An 18,038-nucleotide genomic window follows, 5' to 3' on the forward strand; every position below is an offset into this window, starting at 1 on the left:
GCATATACAGTGGCTTAAGTCACTGGAAACTAATGAACTAAAAGGAACGCCCTTTCTAAAGCCACGTTTAAGTCATTTGCATTAGCATAGTTAATGTAACTGAAGGTTACTGACCGTTTAATGTAATGAAAATGAAAAGTGTTTTCATTAATACACTTAAGCGTTGAAAGTACTTATCATTGCTAATGAATAAAGTAATAGCGTTTCGATGAAACAATTTATATGGGCCTGGAAGCCCTTTGCTCAATAGCTAACAAAGCCAATAGACGTTCTTATACATAAAAAACTTGAACAAGTCTTGGATCGTGAAGTATTTGCAAAATGATTTATTATAATCCAGTATATATCCACACCAACTTGTCGCGTATCAAATTTCACTGAGACTGCTTACAAAATTGTATAGTTAAAAACATTCTTTAGTTAATTCAAGACAATCGTACAAAAAGAAAGTTTTACATCCTGCCGGCAGACACAAAAGAGATAACACCATCCTACTAAACGATAGGCTTTAATGACGCTCAGCTATATTCCGTGGATGGACATAAACACAATCATATAGACCAATTATTGTAGAAATAAAATTTTTCATGCAAAAATTAAATTCTGGAAATAAAATCTAGCTCCAGAAAAAGTCTATAGGTTAGTTTACTTTCCAAGTATCGTGCGGATAGACTATAGAAACATTGAACATTTTCCAGCCCCTCAATTGTTAGGCTTCGCTAACACTCAGCCATTAAAAGAAGACATGGTGCATTCTCACCCTTTTTTCCTATAATTTTACAAAAACATTTGTATAAAGAACATAAAGGGTTTAAATATGTTTTATGGGACATACGAGACGGAAAGAACACAAAATTAAACAATTATGTTGAATGACCTTTTGACTAATAATCCAATTATCTTCTTAGTAAAATATTATTAACTGTTAAATAGCTCAGTTGCTCCTGGAAAAGTTAAACATTGGCATGTATTCCAGACATAGAAAAGAGCTATATTAAATCTATTTCTATAGTATTACCTAACATTATGTCGATTTACAGTGAACACTAAGGGGTTTTAGAGCAAGAGACCTCTTAATTTACAACCTGAGAGTTGATTCAGAACAGGCAGTATTGTATCCATCAAAATTAGTGCCTTCCAGTCTGAGAGGAGAGCGGAGGAGTAGCTCCCGATGAAACACATGGCAGTCATTAAATCTTTCTTGGGCAAACTGGCAGTCAGGTGACCTTGGAAGGCGCTTTGGTCACCTGTGAGAATGGCCAGAGAGATGCTGCCTCAGGCCGTGACTCATATCCAGTCCAACATTTAATTGACTCAAATTGCCAAACACCACATCTCTTCTGCTCACCGGAAGGAAGCTGGTGGGAAACAGCGGAGTTGGCAGCTCCCAAAGCTGGATATCCCGGGCACTGAAGGTTACTGAGTGTGATTTCAATCTCAAGGAAACGCCCGCCGGATTATATTAGTATATGAATTATTGTCAGTAACATTAGTAATCATTTCCTTTGTCCATGAATACCTTATTTGTGTTCTCTTCTCAGTTTTGCCTGATTCATTCTTCTCGTTGTGGATAATTTGCCACTTCCCTTCATGTTAAATACGTTGCTTTGTACATAAATAATATTTGCAAGTCACGATCAATTTATAGTTGCAGGTTTTATAAACATAAATGAAGTGTGACTAAAATATATAGAAGTTAGTACGTACAATTAAAAGTTCCAATAATACTAATGTTTGCAATATTTTAAAATAGCAGTGCGACTTATAAGTTAGAATAAAGTGACGAGTAGTAGCAGCCAGTACACGAGTGTTTGCCGTCTACCACAGTTAGACTTTCTCTCAGTCTTCAATAATTGTCTCAGGGATGCTTGAGTACATGTCACATCCACGCCTATGACTTTTGTAACTATAACGTGATAAAAAAAGTTCCAGGAACTTCCATGACCGGTTGTATCTCGTCGGCCAGGGAAGTAAGTCCTAAACAACTTCGCAACTAATATCATGGAAACAAGAAACAATACTGATATTTCTTCATTATAACATCACGAGTATATAAATTTAACAGATCTTACACTAAGAATATCACATAAAAATTGTAACAGTAAGCTATTCTTAGAGAAATCACGACTTCTAACTAACTTTCACAAATTCTTGTTCCAGCTAAATGAAAAAATGAATTTGTGAACTTTTGCTTGATAACAAATCGTTTATCTTTTCCCAGAAGAATACTTTAAATAACACAAAAAACGTCTGAACCATACTGACCACATTAAAACATACACATTATTTCCAATAAAGACCGAACGCAAATATTATTTTATAGTGGCAATACAACCAAAGATATTACTTCCTTCAGTCACGGTGTATCATGTTCTTTAAAGGCAGAGGCCACTGGGCACACTGTAAATGAATTAAACACATTTTAACAAAATATGAAAGCTTGACGACAGTATTGTTTTAAACAACAGAGGTAACAAACTTACTGTAACGGAATTTATATTGTAATTGATTTTTACACATTTGTTTGACTAATTGACATGAAAATTATGAGTAAAATGTTTAATACATTCTAGTTGAGGGACACTCCAGCTCTAGGTATTTAAACATTTAATAATTCTGACAGAAAATTAATTAAAAAAAAGTGTAACATATATAATACCACACAAAAATACTATTGTAAATGTGTTACAATTACTGTACTTTACTTTCAGCATTCCTAAAGTAAATGGAGATTAACTAACTGAAAATTACAAAATTCAACCTAGTGTTTTATATATAATACATAGTCTCTTTGTTATATATGTTTATTATACTGATTCATATAAAATAAGTATAAAAGTCTTAACAAGAGACATAGATACTTTCCTTCTACAAAATTATGTCCACTATACTCCTTATGTTCATGTCCATAAACGTTGAGTCTTCATAGGGTAGTGCACCTCACTTATTAGGATAAAATTTTGTTAAGACATGTAATGAAATGTAAGAAGAAAAAGGTGTAAAATATTCTTTATTAAAAAATATTAAACTATATTTAATTCCAAACTCTTTTACTCAGTAGCCTACTCATGGCCAGAGCTGCTGAAGTCCCCGAGTCCGCTGTGGCTTTCTTCTTCTCCACCGTAGTGACTGTAGCTCTCATGTTTGTGTTCATGGACAGGAACTGGAATGTGAACAGGCACCTTCACAGGGTATGGAACCTCCTTCTCCACTGGGTAGGGAACCTTCTTCTCCACTACAACTGGGTAAGGCTTCTCCACTGGGTATGGCACTGGCTTCTCAACTGGTACCTTTACAGGGTAGGGAACTTTCTTCTCCACAGGGTAAGGCACGTGCTTCACCACAGGTACGTGGTAGGGGACAGGTCGAGGAACATGCACCTTGACTGGGTAAGGGATGTGCTTCTCTACAGGGTAAGGCACCTTCTTCTCGACGTAGACAGGGTAAGGCTTGGATACGTGGTAGGGAACTGGCCTGGGTACATGTACCTTGACAGGGTAAGGGATCTTCTTCTCTACCGGATAAGGTGCAGGAATGTACTGCTTGACCGGGTAAGGCACTGTCTTCGTCACGTGCACCGGGTAAGGCTTCGGCACGTGGACGGGGACCGGCCTCTCGACGTGAACCTTGACTGGGTACGGCACCTTCTTTTCCACATGGACTGGGTACGGCACTTTCACTTCTTTCTGGATTGTGATGGTCTTCACCTCGTGGTGGTGATGATGAGAATGCCCGCTGAGATGATCCCCGCTGAAATCATGTCCGCCAAAGTCGTAGATTCCCCTCTTCTGGTGACCCTTGCTATCAACCTCGTCCTCAGAAGCGACGGCGACCACAGCCACAAGAAGTAGAAGACCCTTCATGTCTGCTGGGATCTGTTGGAATGATACTGGGTACCAAATTATCAGACCTTATATACTCAAGTAATTGGCTTATGTAACACACGTATGATACACACCGCATTCCTTTCATACTAATTAATCAGTATTGCATGTGTATGTGATACCTTGTACGATTATATAACATACTTCGGTTTATATTCAGTTATAACTAAAACATTTGCTAAACCAAAACCTTTATAAAAGCCAGTTTAAAATAATTTCAATGCTAAGCAAATTATCATTAAACAAATCAACTTTAAAATTTATTTATGTTATTTTTCGTGAAGCATGTTACTCATATAAATTAACAAAGGATTTAAATTTTAAAGTTTTAAAATTCAAAGGTTTTTTATAAAACTGATTTCTAATAACAATATAGTTATTTACTGAAAACCAATAATAACTTTTAAGTTCAAATGACGTTTATAACAAGCTATTGTACATATGGTACTAACAAATTAAATTTAAAACTTCCTAAAGTAACAAAACATGAAAACTAAGATTCTCCACAACTCAGGTATTTACTTGGGCAATTTATGGTGTATGTTTATGTTAAAACTTAAAGTTTATATGAGTGCTATGAGGAACACTGTTTACTACATCTAAGAATCCAAGCCTTATAATATATACGCATATACATTGCATGGATACCTATTCTTAAATCATACACACTATTATATATACTTATACTATTAGTATAAGAAACTCTTCACAATCTACAACGGAAAAAGGTTTTTACAGATTTGAAATACTCTTTACTGTAATAAATCTTTACTGTATACTATACAATATGGATTTTACGTTAATTATGGATGTTAAGTAAAACAGAAACCAAATTCAATACCATTGGAAGGTTTCAAGTAAATATATGTTGACGGAAACCATTATTTCTTGGAATGGATTTTTATCAATCAAATTTCTAACAAATAGAATTATAAACTTGTTTAATCGGTAGAATTGTACTTATAGAGTATAAACCACGAGATTCTATGAGAAATAGGATTTTGTAATGATAAGGATAAAATGTTATTGAAGGATAAAGGAAGGATGCAACATGCTGTCCCAAACTGCTGTACCACAGTTCAGTCTAGAATATACAGCAGTACATTTACAAGCTCCAAGCAATAAATAGAAAGTCTCATAGTCCTATATAATTTCTTTTAATAATTCTTGATCATTTCTCATTACAGTTGGCTCTATTGCAGGATCTTCATATTTTGTTTGTTTTTTACTGTTTGAAACAACCTTAATTTGTGTGATTTCTCTGCATTAGGTTATGATAATATCTGTTTCTCGTAGCAAATATTTCGTTTCATCGCTAAGATTCATAAAATTATTAAAATTCATTGGCTGCTCATCTCTAAGATCCCTATTATGAATTTTCCTGAACCGTAAATTTGTCCAAACTTTCCGAAGTCTCCACGATATAAGACCATCGGATTTTGCTCCTAGTGGAATCTTACAAACGGCCCATGATGACAATATCACAAAGGCTGTACATTAGAGATAAAACGTCAATGGCTGATTATTTTGATAACTATTTTGACCACATTCACTTATTGCAGCACCTGAACGAACTTTGGATAAATCAAAGTCATGCAGCATTCTGATGCTCGGTGTTATTAAAAATGTAGATCTGCATAACACACAACAAGTGTATTATTTGAAGAGATTTGGACAGTCCCACCTACATTTAGAGATTGATGGAAACTGTGGTGTTTATGGCACTCAAACTCCATTTTCCACAGGTGTGACATAACCGCCGACTCTGTCCGGGGGTAATGTGATAAAGACCATTTAATTACCTAAGAGGTTGTCCTCAAGTATGTAAAAGAAAAGTAAAGCGAGACAAAAAGTGGAAGAAACTCAAGTAGAGGGAGAGAGAGAAGAGCCGAATACTTGTACAGAAGAGTGCAGTGTCAGTGTATCGTGTGTCGCGGTCCAGCACGCAACGTAACTTCAGAATGTCCAGCTTTGGTCCTACTTTCCCACACTCCCTCCACGATCCTCGGGGGTTGCTGGGTGGATCCTTACTCTACTGGTATCTCTTACTTGGGTCCAACATCGTTCTTACGTGTAATATGACCATACTTCCGCTGAACACATTCATCTTTTGGGCCATTCACCAACATTCCACAGTTTCCCTCCATACTTACTCTCCATACTCTTTATTGATCTAACCCTCGCTGAGATATAGCACGTACAGAGATAAAATTACATAGCGTATAATTTGCCAGTCACCAGACTTATACCGAAGTTTCTATTTGAGATTAACTAAGTTGGTGGGATCAGTTACATGAGTGCCATTGTTTTAAAATTTCGCACTGAATGACATCTGGAGAAATGGTATTGAGGAAATGGTACGTCTTTAATAATTATTACGACGTACTGAATTATTAATGTGATAAACATTTATCTGCTTGTAACGTAGATTTTAGAGACGTTTAGATTCGTTGCCTCCTTCAACTGTTAAAGATTATGAGTATTGGTAATATGTAATAAGTGTGGGCGGACTCCTATTTAAGTTCAAAAATCGAGGTGAATAAAAACTTTGGAATTTCATTCACACTTCACTAATAAATTGTAGAATATACGTAATTCAAAATCTTTAATTTGTGTGTTTTTGATGGGAAATAATTACCACAATGAGAATTGTTAAGCAATCATTTGAGTAAGCAATGTTAACCCACATAAGCCAATTTCTTATCTACAATTGACAACACAGCACTAGCTAGGCGAGGTGAGTGTTCCTGGAAGGTGACAGCGGGCACACATGACATAGTTTTAGCGGATACTATTGTTGGCGGAACTGTCTTGTTAACTGGAATTTGAAAATACTACTCATTGGTTCGCAAATTCCTGTCGTAATCTTCGTTATAATTTAAATATTCATTACGAATTTCACACTTGTCAAAAGAAATCAAATTCAGTTATTTCCTTGCAAAAATGTGTAATTCCAAAAAAATATCATTCATCACAGTATTTTAAACCCCCTTTGGTAATTTAGTTCCCCTCCAAATATTTCTATGAAATATTATAAATAATAATTGCGGTTTGGAGTAAATTTAAATGGAAGTAGTATAAATTCATGTTAAAAGGTGTGTTTTTGTGATCCGTTAAAGCTTTCCGTTTATTATTGTTGCTGGCAAATAAGAAAGGATACATTTATTTTAATAATTTGTATTGTATTTTCATCTTGTTTAATAAAATGAATGATATTTATACTTTTCTTGTTTTGATTCACTGCGAATCTAATTACTTTAATTATCATATAAATAACATGTGCTGCAAACTTGGTTCTTTTAAGTTACAATAAACTCTTATCTATGAATTATTTTCGCCATCTTTCGAATTGTGTGTTGCAACATTATAAGTATTTGAAGAGAAATACCCTAAATCACGGACCATATATGCTATTCTCTTGGTGATATAGAAAGCTCACCATTACAAATATATTCTTTTTAATCTACAGTTGCAAACCTAGGGCCTCTTTTTTAAACATGTTCTTTCTTTTATATTATATTCTCACTTTTTACATCAAAGGATGCTTATGATCATTATGACCTTTGAGCACCATGACAAATGATCATAACTTTCCTTTAATTGATATCCAGAGAAATTAAGTGCCTCCTAAACGGTGAGCAGATGATTGACAGTATTTAGTTATTTGTTTGTAGTAACAGACGTAAAAATAAAGGGCTCAAGTTTGAACTGTTGTAGATGCTTGGAAAGTAAGTAACTGACAACAACCAATACTACCAGAATCAATATGGGAGATATTGATGTAACTATTCTTGGTTAATATCTTAAATTGGAACTGATTAAACTTAGTTTGAGCTAAAATTAAAAATTAAGTTTGACATTAAACTTGTCAAGTGCTTCATTAAATAGAAATTCTGCTAAAAATACTAATAGTGATTATTGGACAGTATATATATTTAATATATTTTCTACCCATCAAAATTTGACAAATCCTGAACTCATTCAACTTTTTTATGTGTAAACAATGTAGAGTTTACATAATATTTTGCTAAACGTTTTGAATACTAATTTGACTTCTTTAAAGTGACTCCAGATCCCACAATTCTAAAATTCTAAGTTATTCCTCGAAGGTTCTTAGCAATTGTTGTTTATGCGGTTTAATGATTACGTCTTTTACAATGCCATAGTTCTGTACCTACCTCAAGCTCCCAGAACGGTATAGCGTTCCTGCGTTCATCTAACCGTTCCTAGTCAGTATCTTGTTATGGAAATAAAAAAAAATTGTTATAATTTATTAAGATTTGATAGCCCTTCTTTAAATCGTTTCATTGTCTGTCTGTCTGTATGCACGATAACCCTTAGTAGAAAGGTCCTGTTCATTTCAAAAGTAGTACATAGGCTTATTTTAGTCCAAGGAAGAATTCTATTGATTTTGGAGATCAAAGGTCAGAAGAACAGGAAAGACACAGTCAGTTTCGTCAGGAGTTATGTTGGTCAGTTCGTGCAACCACCACTTCCAGTCAGACTAATAACGATTTGTATTGTTTCATATACACAACCTGAAACATTCAAGCATTAACAAGCACGAAAAAAGAACACTGAGTATCGATCATAAATTTAATGTACGTTGTTAATCCGTGAAAATGTCGCAGTCCGACAATGACCTTTTTACTAAACTCCGCTGTATCAGTTTATTTAAAGATTACTATAAAGACACAAAATTAAATAGGCTAACACTTTTTAGAACATGAATTTCTGGTGGCTTCTAGGCCTAAACAGTATGAGAGTCCAGAACATGCAGAAGCTGGAAACTGGAATCAATACTATTTTGCATAGTTTTTTTTGTTCTCTTAGGACAAGAAGCTTATAAATTGTACTTAGTCCTGTAAGAACCTTTGCGCTGCTTCCGGAGTGACAGGATATTCAGGATGGGTAAGGTTAGGGGGTAGGGGCCGCCTCCTATCGAGATCCACGAGGAAGAAGGAAGAATTAGGGCACTAATCTCAAAGTCGTGTCTCCCCGGAAAAAGGGGAGGCCAGCTCTGAACCAGCCTCTCCAGTCAAAGTAGACAGGGGGTGGCACACCCTTGTTGAGGCTAGCAAGAACCTCTGAGTTTAGGGAACATACTCCACCAACTCCAACAGCCATCTCCCGCAGTTTTTGCCTAGATTAGTATCTAATTGATAACCTCAAAACACTGGACTAACGATGAACTATATGAAAACTTGGACGGTAGAGTACTAAACGGGTGAAGCGGTGAGTAGCGGAACTATGCTACGAGTATAATGACGCTCTCTACTCAGGACATTTATGTTACTAGCAATCATAATAAACTGATCCACACGGCTTTCTGCATGACTGGTCAGCACCATGGTGAGCAATCGTTTTTCTTCCTTTGGCCGTATTTGGATCAGTATCCTCGAAATCTTCTGAACCACATATATTTAATTTGTAGTAGTTAAAAGGCAGTTTACCGGAACTTTTATTTGAACACCGCTATAAAACCTAACTCACTGAACAAAAAATGTGAATGTATCATATGGCAAGATGTCTCGAGAAAGATTTCATCTGTACATATTTTTTTTAATTTTGTATGAAAGCTCATTTCTACATAAACAACAATGTATGATTGTCCATGTCCAACCATGGAATTGGGCTGAGCGTCACTGATGCCTATCACTCAGTAGGCAAACACAATTTCTCGTTTGTTTGCCGGGAGTTGTAAGCAATTCTTTCCTGTATAATTGTATCTCAATCTATCTGTTCGTAGGACGTCTAGAGAATGAAATGAGCTATATAGATATCAAATTCGCGAAGCCTGTTATACGCGACATGCGGTGTTGTGTACTGTTATATTTTTATATTACATTAAATCGTATTTTACTAACTTTTCCTGACAAAAAATATTGAATCGAATTAAAAAGATAACTTATTAACATCAATATTTTAACAATGGCGTCTTATACCATTTTAAGCAAATGCAAATATTTAATTGCATCGGACAGGGCTTTTATTTCTTTTGTAACCTGCGTTTACACTGTTTTAAAATTTGGCAGGTAATGCTCCTTTCTGACAAACTTACATATTTATTTGATGTTGTTGGGTTATTCTATTACTGTACATCAATAATACAAACTATTATAATCTACCCTCTCAGAAAAATATTAGAAACATTCCAAATAGAGCCAACCACTTTAAAAGCACGAAGTATATAATTATTTAATGCAATAAAATAAGGCTATAAATATATAAAATAAATGGCTGATAAAAAACTAAAATTCAAATGAATACATAAAAATAATCTTGTGAAGTTATTTATTAGAACTAATAAATGACGTTCAAAAATATACAAATGCTATTTGATTAATAGTGAAGAGAACGATTAGTATACAATTTAATGAGTAATAATTATCATATTATGTGATAATTGTGCAATAGGGCATACAAGTATATTGTTACGGCAGTTAAAATCTGATTTGGTTGATAACATTCAATGCATGTCTTATTCGACGTTTATTGTGTATGCTTTTTGTATTATAAAAATAATTCCTAATAATAAGTCTACTACTAAAGGAGTCATGAAAACTTGACACACCTCGAATGTTATTATGTGGTATTTATGTTTTATTGGTTAACTTGGGACAACATAGGACGAATAGGTAAAAGTTGTTGAAATTCAAAGCAAATGAGATGAATGAAAAGTATGGAAACTTCAGTAAAGAAAATAGTAAGATGTGTTTTATAAACAGTCTTTACATCAGTAACAAAGGTTTATAGAAATAACTTTTTCTTTGATATATGCATTACACTAATAATCAAGGACTTGATGACCTACTTAATATTTAATAAAATTTACCGTATATTTATACTGAAGATTTCTATATTACTATCTGCATAGCCTCTCTACTAATGAGTGATTACAGGGAAGTGTAAAATAAGAAGTGTTATTACTTTCAAGATTACTGTATGCTTTCAATATTACAATATTTTTAATAAGATTCTGTTGCCAAATGTAATATTTACAAAGAACAGTAGAATATAAATACACATTTAATATCTGCAATAGGCGGTATTTTCCTCTCCTAAATGCAACTCATAAACTGTTTAGTTGTCATTTAACAAATGTATAAAACAGAATGTTTCAACTAAGGAGTACAAATGCAGTAAACTATCAATTTTAAGAAATATTGGATAAGAAGTTGAATAAAATTTGAAATTTAAATTGAGAAAGTTAGGAGCCAATAAATATATACCGTACGGAGAAAACATTATGAGTGATGGCTTTGTGCGTGAGTTGCATCAAATGTTTAAAGATGGCCGATTGTCAAATTAAGGGATCAATTCGAGAAATGCCATAGCTGAAGCCATTCGACAATTGCTGTGGGTGTCAGTCAACATCTATGGCGTTCTACACCACTCACGTACAACACCATCATTTAATATATTTTCTACGATCGATTTTGTGCTTCACTATTCCCTTTTCCTTGCAGGAAACGAATAAAACCCCTCAATTTACACTTGGCGGGAGAATCAATGGAGGCGGCCACGTTTCTCAACTGCAACTAAGCACCAACTGACTATTTTAACTGGGCAGTGACAAATATTGTAGCGGGGAATATGCGCGATCGACTAATGCCCACACCGCGGACTTGTTGTCTGGTCGTCATGGCGTGCGATAGGAGGTTGAAAAATAAACGGCCATTGTACTTCAATTGTTTCCTTTACAAAAATAGTACTTTTAATTCTGAGAATAGTGATGGCTAGAAGCAACACATTTTAAAATTATCTTTAAACTTACAGAAATCAAGTAAATTATATACTTTTTATGTAGACTTATGTAAATAAATTGTAAATGGAGGATGAGTAAGAAGTTTTAATTTATAAGACTGCACTATATTTTTAATATTTTAAGATTTTATTTAATAAAGATTGAGAAACATACGCTGACTAATATAACAGTAGAAAATTAACTTTTACCCATTTTGATCGTATCTATTGTTTATTTTGCTGTGTAAATATAGATAGCTTTATTCCAACTTTTCCTATCTTTAACTTTATTAAGCTAAAACTTATTATTGCCGTATGTAAAGGTTATGTAGACTTCTAACATTTTATATAGGTTTACCTTGGTCAAAAAATGAACTCAATCTATTCTTGGGTCGAAATCCCTAATAGGAGTCTGTATAATAACTCATTCGTCCTGTTCATACGTTATGTCGGGCCCTCCGATTCCTTGTTACAGAAATTTATTTTTATCTTTCTGTATTATATTTGAAATTTATTGTATAGTAAGAATTAGGAAAGCAATATTAAAATTAAAACAAATGTATTATGTATGTTTATCAAGGAGTTGATATAAATAAATATTGGTGATTTTTGATGCACTGAAAGGCTGACCCTCCTCGATTTTTCCAGTTTGCTTCCAATTGTTTCAGTTTTTTCACAATTTTGTTCAAAATTGCCAAATCAATAGTTATTATATTTATAACGAAAATCGTTTCGTAACTTTTCGAGTTGTATAATACATATGTATTACTGTATATGTATACTATATAGTATACAAATTGTACATTCTTTAAGTCAGTAAATAAAAGGTTAAATATCATTGTAATTACCTCTTAACTGTACAATAAGATAAATGAGGCAAATTAACTTTACCACTGGATCTAATAATTTCACTATCACCCCTCGAAAGCAGACATTTTTTATCAGCGATGAAGCATATAACTTGATAGAAAACTGATTAAAATATTTGACCAAGGCACAGAGATATAACACTTTGACGATAATTTATGAGTCAGATTGTCATTTGTACTGAATAGTTTTATACCAAGATCGTAGAATTAATTAGTCTAATTGAGCCAAAGTTTGCAGTTTTTCAACTAAAAATGCGTTAAAGATAATACAACAGATTAACAATATTTGAATGACTCATTTTATTGGAAACAATCGAGAAACAGTGAATGTTACTCATACTTGTTTACAACATGACAAACATTCTCTTTTTAATTTGTTTTCAATAAATAGGCTTTAAAATTTTTGTAAATCCATCGTATTATCTTTAACTCATTTTAATAATTCAATTGCATACTTTGGATCATATTTAATCTAATGATTTTAAAGATCCTGGTATAAATGTTTTTTTTTTTTTTATCAGAGTCCTTAGACAATACATAGGTAACGTATAGTTAATTAACAAGTGTGTTTATATGATGTTTATCAGGATACTCAACCTCACCCAGGGCCAAATATTATTAAATTAATAAACATTTTTTGTATTTTAAGAATATTTTATAATGATTGTAGTACTATAAATTACACTTGTCGAATTTATACACACAACTATTATGAGGAAAATAATGTAAGGATTGCAAATTACAAATCATCATATATAATTAATAGTTTATTGCTTTTACTTAACAATGTTTATTTACACAATAGACAATATACATTTGTACATAAAGTGAAACCAGTCTAACACAATACTGCAAATAATTGCTTATCACAGATAAATATATAATGTACAAATATAAATAGCCTAAACTAATACTAGAATCTGGCACAAGTTACAAACGTATTTTTATTACTGAAGCCATGAAAACAATAAGGCACGTGAGTTTAACGTAATTAATTTATCAATACAGTATACATTTTTGTATTTTATGGCAACGAAGTAACATTAGGCTAATAGAATTTACATTGAAATATGTTAAACATTTTATATACCATAACTAGACGTAGTAGTAACTAGTTTAAATGTACTAAATAATGGTTTTAGAATTACTATGTAGTACCTTTTGTAAAACAGGTAATTTTGCTAATCAGAAACAAAATTATATATTTACCCATCGAAGACAACCCTACCTACCGACTTACAGAAAAATACAAACACAACTACAACATTTTAATCATTTGAGATTTAGATATGCTATTATATATTTTAGTAACATTGGAATTAATTTAATTTTTACCAACAGGCCATATAATAATAATCTGAGAACTGAAATTGAAATATTAAAAACAAAAATTGTTTATTCTATTTCTTTGAACATAAAAATTAATAACACCATCAACTAGGCCATAGACTAATATTTAATAATGACTAGTTTGCAATCGTTCATTAATATACAAGGTACCTCCATATTTATCTAACTAAATCATTTTCCACTAAAGCGTTTCTTCTTTTGAAATCGGAAGGAATTAAAACGAGATCAGTAAAGTATAAAAAGTTATAGGGACAAAAAAATACTACACATTTAATTTAAAGAACTCATTTAAACTTATTGTTCAATGTTTGAGGTACGATATACGAGGAACATCTATTTTAGAATATGCACTAACCGACAGCTACATGAAGTCAACTATGTCTGTTAAAAGTTTTTTATTCTTACGTCTAATTAATGACACAAGTAGAACCAGTATCTTATAAATAACACAGCCAATACACTAACATATTCTTAAACTATTATCATTAATATTACAAGAAATTACAAAAAAACAAAATTTAAACTAAAAATATAATTTACAAATAACAGTAAAAACCATGTAAAACTGGACATATTTCGCTTGAGATCCAATTGACGAACACAAAGGAAAATCTAAAGAGATTCTAGACAAAGTAAGGCATAATAGAGAGATAAATCTTAATGGCATGCATGTAAAGTCATTTACCGCCATTCATTTTGTAATGTACAGTAATGCACATCAAGGCCATAATAAAGCTATTGAGCCGGGAGCAGTTAGATTTACCACAAGATATACGACAAAGTCCTTAAACCGGTACAGGAACTAGGGAGTGAGGAGGCGTACCTTTACTGTAGCAGATCGTTGAGCGCGTTGATGTAGGTCTGAGCCATCTGCAAGGTCTCGTATTTGGAGAGTTGCCGGTCGTTGCCAAGGGACGGAAGAACGGTCCTTAGTCTGTCGAAGGCCTTGTTCAAGTTCTGCATCCTCCGGCGTTCCCTCGCGTTGGCAGCCAATCTCCTCTTCTTCATCACTGTTGGGTTGACGTCTTTCCCGGCTAGTCTGCGATGGGCAGACTTGTCGTCACCTTTGTCATCCATGAAGTCTTCACTGCTCAAGAGGCTGTCATCGTCGTAATCTTCGACCCTCTCTCTCTGGACCATCTCGTCTGTCCTCAGTTCCACCGGTTTCGGCTGGTAATCACGTTGTTGGTTCTCCACCAGAACGCACTTCCTGACTTGGAACTTTCTGTGCTTGTTCGAGAAGTCATAGAGGTTCGGGTCGTTGGTGTGGACGACCGGTTCGGCTTCCGGATACCTCTGTTGTTTCTGGGCGTACATGAAGACGTTCATGAACGGGTTGGAGACTTTGTAAGATTCCGGAGAAGTGTTGGCAGGATAATGCAGCTGGGGGTCGACCAGTCGGTTGGGGGCTTCGGCGGACAACAAGGTTGTGTAGTGTTTCTGGAGATCAACCATTTCCGGAGTCACCGATCGGAAGCTGTCAGGGCTGGGTGTGTGGCAGCCGTCGGACAGAGTGTCGTAGGCGGGCAGGATATCAGAAGAAACCGCGGGAGATCTCCGGGTGAACGAAAAGGGTGGCAAGGGAGACTTTGTCAGTTTGGACGACGGGTAGACCATGTAACCGCCTGAGTTGTGCGGAGGGGGCGTCACGCTGATAGCAGAGTCGTGGCCGGGAGACGCAGACAGGGAGTCGATATCGTCGGACACATATCGCTTGTGATAATAACTGGTACTCTCCATGATAAAACACTAGAGTTCAAAAAGCAACAGTTAATGATAATAAATATACAACTTTTCCACTAAAAGTTCATAGTTAGAAAGAATTGTCACAAAATAAAAGTCCACGTTCACTTTACTATCAGAATAGACACGAGCACGTGACCTGATACGAGAGCGGCAGAAGACGACCTCTCCCTCACAGAGCAAAGAACGCAATGATGAGAGGACGGGCGAGTGTAGAGCGGCGGCCCAGGACCGGCACCTGTAGCGGTGCAGGGAGAGGGGATCGAGGGGTAGCGCGTGTCCGTGTCACGTGACCTAAGCTCCGCCCCTCCGGGCGTGGTGTCGGTATACATGTTACACAATTTAATACACATCATTTGTCCTCGATTGGGGATTTAAATGCCAAACGTTATGGACATTATATCAAATCTATTTATAAAATAATATTATTTATTTAAAAATTAAAACTTAAAAGTTCTTTCAGGTAAATTATTCCTTGGTTTTAACACATTTTCTACCACACCGTATTGAAGCTGTAGAACATTTTGCTCTCATCCTTTTTATATTACGAACAAGTACAAAAGATTACTTTGTATGGTATCAAAAAAGTGATGTTGCATAAATGTGGCATAGTAACGCATATGGTAGGTTAATGGTATCTTAAAAATTTACTAATTACGAATTAAAATAAGTTTTACATTAAAACGCCTATTTCTTAAAATGTGGATCGCATGATTAGGCATAATATCCAGCATTTATACGTTTTATGTGAACCCATTTGTATTATTTTTCAAGTTCATAGTCAAATTAATTAAACCATTTCACTTTCCACAATGTTGATGAGATAAAACTATAGATAAAAAAAGCATAGTGAAATATTTGTATTGATGATATAACAATGGTGAAAACTCAATGGCATGCGACATCAGTATATTAGTGCGTTAAAGTCTCCGTGTATCGCGGTACAAGTAAATATTGCTCGTGAGGTTAGTAGTAGGCCTAACCACTTAGTCATATATTTACGACAATATCAAGCGTGATTAATATTAGTTAATATATTAAACCATACTTGGGATAATACTGGTAAAACTTTTATTTATGTAACAAGTGAATTAAGCAGTTTTGCTTTGTGGTGCCAACGACATAGCTATGTGTTTATTCCCACATTATATTTTGTCGGCACCACTAGTCAAAATAGGTTATCTTTGAAAATTAAATATGTACAACTCTTTTTGTAAAAATAGACAAAAGTGTGGCCATTAAAAATGTACGATTCATTGATACGAAGATCTATAACCCTATCAAAGTAACAAAAATATTGATCAAGAGTTAAGAAAAATCTTTTGATACAAAATTACTGCAAAATGTTTAAAATAACCGTGTTTCACCTCTTTGCAAAAGTAATAAGGTGAAATTTTTCGTAATAAGACAAAACTTACATTATCTTCAAAATAGAGACAAATTATTAGAAATGTCCTTATTTTTTTCATTTAAAAGCATCTACATTGTTGATTAATGTTGTGTGCGATGCATTGGAATCGTATTCGATGTTTTATATCTTTTTTACGATTCATTACAATTGAAAACTTAGGTTAATCTTGTGTTAAACAGAACAAGAACATTGAAACAGATCTTCCCTTTATTATTAAATAAATATAAGGTAAAACCTTCATAAGTTTAGAACTTTTAATATCTTGGCGTAAGGTAGTACGGTCCTTCATAATTTCAAAACTATTCGTAACAACCCAAAACCATTAAAATTTTCTTTACTATTAAAAACAGAGAGTGGTACTCGTTACAACCCTCATAAATGTTTTGTGAAAACAGAGAGTGGTTCTCGTTACAACCCTCACAAATGTTTTGTGAAAACAGAGAGTGGTACTCGCTACAACCCTCACAAATGTTTTGTGAAAACAGAGTGTGGTACTCGTTACAACCCTCTCAAATGTTTTGTGAAAACAGAGAGTGGTACTCGTTACAACCCTCACAAATGTTTTGTGAAAACAGAGAGTGGTACTCGTTACAACCCTCACAAATGTTTTGTGAAAACAGAGAGTGGTACTCGTTACAACCCTCACAAATGTTTTGTGAAAACAGAGAGTGGTACTCGTTACAAACCTCACAAATGTTTTGTGAAAACAGAGTGTGGTACTCGTTACAACCCATCACAAATGTTTTGTGAAAACAGAGAGTGGTACTCGCTACAACCATCACAAATGTTTTGTGAAAACAGAGTGTGGTACTCGTTACAACCCTCTCAAATGTTTTGTGAAAACAGAGAGTGGTACTCGTTACAACCCTCACAAATGTTTTGTGAAAACAGAGAGTGGTACTCGTTACAACCCTCACAAATGTTTTGTGAAAACAGAGAGTGGTACTCGTTACAACCCTCACAAATGTTTTGTGAAAACAGAGAGTGGTACTCGTTACAACCCTCACAAATGTTTTGTGAAAACAGAGAGTGGTA

General features: G+C 34.3%; 2 protein-coding genes across 2 annotated transcripts in view; both read right to left on the minus strand.

Annotated features, from left to right (window-relative positions):
* The window catches only part of LOC124363540 (repetitive proline-rich cell wall protein 2-like), a 65,762-nt gene extending 61,897 nt beyond the window's left edge, over positions 1-3,865 (minus strand). Inside the window, exon 1 of the mRNA XM_046818789.1 lies at positions 3,201-3,865. Within this exon, the coding sequence (XP_046674745.1) occupies positions 3,201-3,863 (663 nt within the window). The 5' untranslated portion in view covers positions 3,864-3,865. The remainder of the gene's footprint in view (positions 1-3,200) is intronic.
* Positions 3,866-13,274: 9,409 nt separating this feature from the next.
* On the minus strand, positions 13,275-15,630 carry LOC124362463 (protein atonal). Its single transcript, XM_046816983.1, has one exon. It carries the CDS (start codon positions 15,587-15,589, stop codon positions 14,675-14,677), a length of 915 nt encoding a protein of 304 aa, XP_046672939.1. The 5' UTR covers positions 15,590-15,630; the 3' UTR covers positions 13,275-14,674.
* Between the last annotated feature and the right edge of the window lie 2,408 nt (positions 15,631-18,038).

This window comes from Homalodisca vitripennis, chromosome 5 (genome assembly GCF_021130785.1).
Source record: "Homalodisca vitripennis isolate AUS2020 chromosome 5, UT_GWSS_2.1, whole genome shotgun sequence".
NCBI lineage: Eukaryota > Metazoa > Arthropoda > Insecta > Hemiptera > Cicadellidae > Homalodisca > Homalodisca vitripennis.

Bases quoted from the DNA above. Each gene is read 5' to 3' on its own strand.
- LOC124362463 (XM_046816983.1), bottom strand. From the start codon at position 15,589: ATGGAGAGTACCAGTTATTATCACAAGCGATATGTGTCCGACGATATC.